At 53.8% G+C, this 6,397-nt stretch overlaps 1 protein-coding gene across 1 annotated transcript; it reads left to right on the top strand.

Moving 5' to 3' along the window:
• The first annotated feature begins 287 nt into the window (after positions 1-287).
• Positions 288-6,107, top strand: Arl2 (ARF like GTPase 2). Its single transcript, XM_006980684.4, has 5 exons — positions 288-594; positions 2,497-2,607; positions 2,708-2,870; positions 4,234-4,314; positions 5,683-6,107. Exons 1-5 carry the CDS (start codon positions 530-532, stop codon positions 5,815-5,817), a joined length of 555 nt encoding a protein of 184 aa, XP_006980746.1. The 5' UTR covers positions 288-529; the 3' UTR covers positions 5,818-6,107.
• Positions 6,108-6,397: the final 290 nt, after the last annotated feature.

Below are 6,397 nucleotides of genomic sequence, written 5' to 3'. Positions count from 1 at the left end.
GCACATTTCCAAATGGCCCTTAGGGGGCATCATCCCCCTCGACTGAACGCACAGGGCCATATGCGACAGAGTCCCGCACCAGGATCAACGCGTTTTCGATCTCTTGGCAGATGTGAATAATGCAAGTCACAAGATGCGCAGGAACTGGGCCATTATTACGGTCCCCGGCTGGTTCGTCAGCCCCTTATGGAACTAGGCTCGAACTCCTGGCTAAGAATCCCTTCGCGGGTTCTCCCTACCCAAACGAGACACAGCTCGAGATGTCAGCTTCGCGTCCGCGACCGAGGCCTCGGAGTCAGGGGGTTTGGGGACTTTGCCCTAGTCCTCCCCAAACCACCGACATCGGAAAGCGAAGGAAGGGTTAACGCGGCAGGCAGCAAATTCGCCGCCGCGCCGCTAGAGGGCGACGCCCCGCACTCAGGCGTCACGTGATAGCGAAGGCGGAACCAAGCACCGGACTGGCCAATAGGAACCGGGAGCGGGGTCCCGGGACTAGAAGAAACGGCGGCCGGGAGGGGGCGACGGGATCATGGGGCTTCTGACCATTCTGAAGAAGATGAAGCAGAAAGAGCGAGAGCTGCGGCTGCTCATGCTGTATCCTCAGAGCGCCCCAGCGGCCGCGAGGGTGGGTCCGCCGGGTGGGCGGAGCCGGGCGCGAGGGCGCGGCCGCCGTGGGCACCCACGGCCGGTGGTGCGTCACGCACGCGGCGCTACCACTGCTCGGCGCGGGGCCGGGGCGGGCCGTACCACTCTGCGGGCCGGGGGGTTGTGTGCTACCGCCGGCGGTGTGAACCTGAGGGACGGGCCTGGACTGGGGTCTCCAGTGTCATGGGGAGGCGCGTCGCGCCGGTGGTGATCGGACGTCACGGTCTCTCGGGCTGGCTCGAGCGTGGGCCCCGCTCCTCCCCACCGCTGACCCCCCACCCCACCCCTTCGTGTAGGCCCTGGCGGTTCCCTCCGGCTTGGAATCCCAGGGGCGTGGGGACCGCCTAGGCCCCTGCGCGTAGGCGTGGACTGGGCTGCAGGTCTAACTGTCACACGCAGGGCCCCTTGCGGACCTTCCATTGCCTTAACTGGCACCTGCATCACCCGCCTTGCGCTGTCCCCGGCTGCCCGGACATCTGCGATCCACAAACTGTCAGGGAGAGAGGAGGGAAATTAATATGCACTTAGAATTTTAGAGAGTTGTGGGAAAGACAGTCATTGGATTACTATGTATTGATCACCTGCTGTGTTAGGGAATGCTGTAAAACAGGGAAACGAAAAAGCCTTCGTTATGGATAACAGAAGAGGAGAAAAAAAGTAATAAAGCCAATAAAATGTGTAGTTTGCTTGAGTAGAGAAGAATGCAGTCCAAAGTGGTCAAAGACCATGCCAAGATAGTAACTATTGGGCAAAGATTTGAGGAAGGTAGAGGTGTCTGGGAAAATTTAGGCAGAGGGCCTAAGATGGGGAGAGTGAGTGGATTCAGGGTACTGCTGGAGCATGCAAAGTGGGAGTTTGCTAATGAGGAAGATACAAGAGAGAAGGAAACATGGAGAGGGGATGGTATTGGAAGGCACGGGATAATCAGGGCCAACTTCCAAGGCTAAAGTTGGGCTACAGATGATGAGCGGTACTCTGCTCACCCCCTTAGCGATGGGGATCTCTGGCCCTGGGTCAGGTGAGCAGGAAGAAGTTCTAAAGCAAAGCCTGTCCCTTCCCTCTCACCCCTCAGTTCAGGCTGTGGCTGCTCCAAGTTCTCCCCTGCTGTCGAGCTTACCCAGCCGTTTGTTCTCTGCAGTAGAGGCTGTGGATCATTCCAGAAAGAGATGAAGGTGGTTGCCCCCTCTAGATATTTGCACTTTACTAGGTCCTTCAGAAGACTGGGCCCATCTGTTTTGGTCCTCGAGACCCCACAGAGCCTTATTTGGTACCTAAGCTGAAAGCCACCCCTTCCAGGAATGTCTCACTGGTTTCAGGGATCCCACGTACCTAACTTTCTCCTCTTCTGCTTTATTCAGTCTTTTTTTTTCCTTCTTTGTGTGAGTATTTTGCCTCTATGTATGTATGTGAACCATGTCGAGCGCCTGGTGCCCATAGAGGTCAGAGTTTGGTTGTGAACCACCATGAGGGTGCTGGGAACTGAACCAAGGTCCTCTGCAAGGGCAGCTATCGCTCTTTACTGATGAGCCATCTCTCCAGCCCCTTTAGGTTTTTTGTTTTTTGTTTTTTGCTAGTGTCATAAGGGTGAAGACTTGTCCACCAACACCCGAGGGGACTTGGCACATAATAGGCACTAAATATTTGTTGCATAAATTAAGTTACTTTGAGTTGCCCGAGATGATACAATTCCATTTTGATACTTCCACATTAATCTCAAGCCAATTATGGGCCAGGCATATGCTCAACTTGTTTGAATACACAGTAGGAAAAACTAGTCCCTGAGAAGGTGGTAGTGTGAAGACATGTCCTCTCGAAGAGCTCGGGGATTTCTCCTTAGCCCGTGTGCCCCAGTGGCTTGGACAATGCTGGCAAAACCACCATCCTCAAGAAGTTCAATGGGGAAGATGTGGACACCATCTCCCCAACACTGGGCTTCAACATCAAGACCCTAGAGCACCGGGGGTGAGTAGGGCCACTGCGGGCCACCGTGGGGCCACCGTGGGGCTGGGGGAAAGCAGGGAGGGCAGGACCAGCTTGACCTTCATCACCCCTTCCTCCCCAGATTCAAGCTGAACATCTGGGATGTGGGTGGCCAGAAGTCTCTGCGCTCCTACTGGAGGAACTACTTTGAGAGCACAGACGGCCTCATCTGGGTGGTGGACAGCGCCGACCGCCAGCGCATGCAGGACTGTCAGCGGGAGCTGCAGAGCCTGCTGGTGGAGGAGGTGTGCCCTGGGCTTCCAAATGCACCGTGACTGGTCTGGACGCTTGGGGAGGGAGGGGTGAAGTCATTCTTTCACTGGGCCCTGGGCTGAGACCTGGACTCACATCTCTTTGGTTTTACTGAGTCACCACCCTGAGTGAATCTGCAGGAGCTGCCTCAGGACCAGGGCAGGGGCGAAGCTCAGGGAGCCAATGACACTTGCATAGGAATCTAACTGCGCTGTGTGGCTTTAGGAAGACACATAACCTCCCTGAGCCTCAGCTTCCACATTCCTAAAATTGTAATTAGGCTAATCTTGACATTTGCTATCTGGACCAAAACACCTTTTTTTTTGTTTTGTTGACACAGAGTTTTACTCTGAATCTCAGGCTGGCCTAAACTGGCTAAGGCTAACCTTGAACTGCTGATCCACCGGCCTCTACTTCCCAAATAATAGGATTACTGGTGTGTGCCGCCATGCCCTATCATTATTATCTATTTGTTTTGGCAAGGTTGATTTTTTTTTTTTTTTGAGGGAGTGGTGAGATCAGGTTTCTCTATGTAGCCCAGGCTGGCTCCATCCTTCTTAACCACCTGAGTACAGGGATTACAGTTGGGCGCCACTAAGCCATGCTCAGGAATTGCTATTATCCTAAGCTACGAGTTTTATTTGAATACTGCCATTTCTCCATTAATGTGCTCTGTCTGTCCCAGGACTTGAGTCACGTTGCCACATTTCAGTTAGTTGAAGGCCAGGGCACTTTTGAGAGGGTAAGAGGGAACTGCTAATGTCTGTGCAGAAACCACAGGAATGCATGGGACTGTCAGACTACAGACACAGACACACACCACCAGTATGAGTGCAGCCCCGTCTGGAGTACTGAACAAGTCTAGAGAGGTCACTGTTGACAGAGGCTGAGCCAAGGCCCAGCCGGGTTAGGCCCAGAAGTTAGATTCCTCTTTGCACATGGAGAGATTCTGGTTGCAAACCCACCAAGGCAATTAAGTAGAGAAAGGCCAACAGGGCAGTTACTGGGAGGACAAGTTAAGGATTCTGTGAACGGGGAGGAGGGGCAGGGGGTTCTATCACTGTGTTCCCAGGGCAGCCCTCAGCATGCTTATGTTTTCTGTGCAGAGCCAGAGCTACCAAGGGCTCAGGGATCCCTGTGGCCAACACCCTCCCCCATCATGGAAGAGATGCCCACCGGGTGGTAGCTAGCATCAGCAGCTCTGTCCACTTTGCCTACCCCACCTGGGGCTCCCCAACAACCATGGAGTCCTGCTCTTGACCCTGCATGCTGACCGCTAACCCCCATGGTTTGCAGAGAAGGGATCAGGCTGTACACTAACCCTCCCCACCCCCACCCTGTGCTCTCTTTCCCCAGCGCCTGGCTGGAGCGACCCTCCTCATCTTTGCAAACAAGCAGGACCTGCCTGGAGCACTGTCCTCTAATGCTATTCAGGAGGTGAGTCAGGCCCTGGTGCAGGCTCATTGAGAAAAACTGAAAGGTCTTTAGTGCTTTATTATTTTTAATTGTGTTTATTTTTGTTTTTTTGAACTGGGTTTCGCAGTCCTAGCAGACCTCAGACTTACTAGAAGCTGAGGATGCCCAGGAATGTTCATCTTCCTGCCTCCACCTGGAGAGTCCTTGAGATTAAGGTGTGCACCACATGTCAGTTTCTGTTGAGCTAGTGATTGTTCCCAGAGCCTTGTGCATGCTAGGCAAGCACTTCTAACTGAGCCACATCCCTAGGCCCAGTCTGTTTGTTGTTGTTGTTTTGTTTTTTGTTTTTGTTTTGTTTTTCGAGACAGGGTTTCTCTCTGTAGTTTTGGTGCCTGTCCTAGATCTTGCTCTGTAGACCAGGCTGACCTCGAACTCACAGCAATCTGCCTGGCTCTGCCTCCCAAATGCTGGGATTAAAGGCGTACGCTACCACCGCCCGGCAGTCTTTTTTATTTACTTTTGAGACAGGGTTTCTGTAGCCAGGCCGGTCTCAAACTCAACAGCAGTCCTCCTGCCTGAAACTTCAAGCATGCACCTCCATGCCTGGCTAATTGGTTTTAAAAGCACTTATCAGCCCCTGCTGTGTGGCAGGCCCTAGGCAGGGTACCCGGAATTTGATGATTAATAAGGTAGTGTGGCCCCAGTCTAGGCGAAGGCAGACCTGCAAATTGATCATTTCACAGGGTTCTAGCAGCCAGCCTGCAGTGAGTGCTTCCCACTGCGATGCTCTCTGCATGGATTCACGTTTCATTCTTCCTGTATACAACAATCTCATGAGGCAGAAATGACTGTCACTGCACAAAGCATGCAGGAGACTCAGAGAGGTTAAGTAACCTCCCCAGTGTCACACAGTAGGTAAACAAGCCAAGATTGTTCCCCAGGTTGACCTAGCGCTGGAGTCATAGCTGCATCTTGACTGTTACTCTAGCAGGTTTAGAATCTTGATTTTTGTCTGTCTGAGACAGGTTTCGTGTACCCCTGCCTCCACCTCCCGTGAACTGTGTCATAGGTGTGCACCACCACCGCTGGCTTTAGAATCTTTCTGCCGCCTTTTAACTGGCTAAGTGGTGTGGAAGGTTATGGAGCCTCAGTTTGGATTCCATCCTTGGTAAAATGGACCACATCATCCCTGGATCAGGAGGCCTTAGCAAGAGACAGATGACCTCTGTGGTTCCTGCAAAATGCCTGGCTCCTAGCAGACACTCAGCAGCCCATGTTGATTTTATGTCACCGAGGGGTGCCACTGGCGTGCAGCTGGAGTTGGCCCCTGGGTGCCCGGGAAAGGACAGGCTAAGGCCTGCTGGTTCCACCAGTCCTTTCTGTCCCCAGGCCCTGGACCTGGCCTCCATCCGCAGCCACCACTGGCGCATCCAGGGCTGCAGTGCCGTCACCGGGGAGGACCTGCTGCCTGGCATCGACTGGCTCCTCGATGACATTTCCAGTCGTGTCTTTACTGCCGACTGAGCTGCTTCAGTGTCCCCAGCTCACTGTCCAGGCCCCTCCCCTCATCAGACACCAGCTTTGGGGGACAGGCACCAGCCGGCCAGACTAACACTCCAACCCCGCCGTGACCTGCTGCTGCTACTGCTACCCACTGCTGCTCCCCTCTAGGCCAGGGCTGTCACCCTGGCTCCCGAAGTGGCCTCCAGCTGCCATGCCAAAAGGAAAGGCTGAACTGGGAGGGACTACCTGCTGCTACCAAGGTCCTAGGTGTCGCCTCTGTCCAGCAGTGAGAATAAAACCTTCCTTTCCCAGTTCCTGGCTGCACCATTTGTGTTTCACTGACTTGAGCCCTCGCCTGGATGCTTGAGTCCGGAGGGGACAGATCGGGAGAGGTGTAACTGATTTTATCAAAGGACCGTGCAGAGCATGGACGCTCAGGACAGGGCTAGCTGGTTCCACCTGCAAGAGACCAACCGGGCTTCCTGGGGGTTACATTAAAACAGGGAATCAAGGGAAGAGAAGGGTTTGAGAAGGAGGGGTTAGCAATTCCCTAGAGGAACACGTGCCTTCATCAATGTAAATCACAAGACAAACACGACAA

Source organism: Peromyscus maniculatus, chromosome 1 (assembly GCF_049852395.1).
Source record: "Peromyscus maniculatus bairdii isolate BWxNUB_F1_BW_parent chromosome 1, HU_Pman_BW_mat_3.1, whole genome shotgun sequence".
Lineage (NCBI taxonomy): Eukaryota > Metazoa > Chordata > Mammalia > Rodentia > Cricetidae > Peromyscus > Peromyscus maniculatus.
The sequence above is the reverse complement of the archived record's forward strand: the minus strand, read 5'-3'. Positions and strand labels throughout refer to the sequence as shown.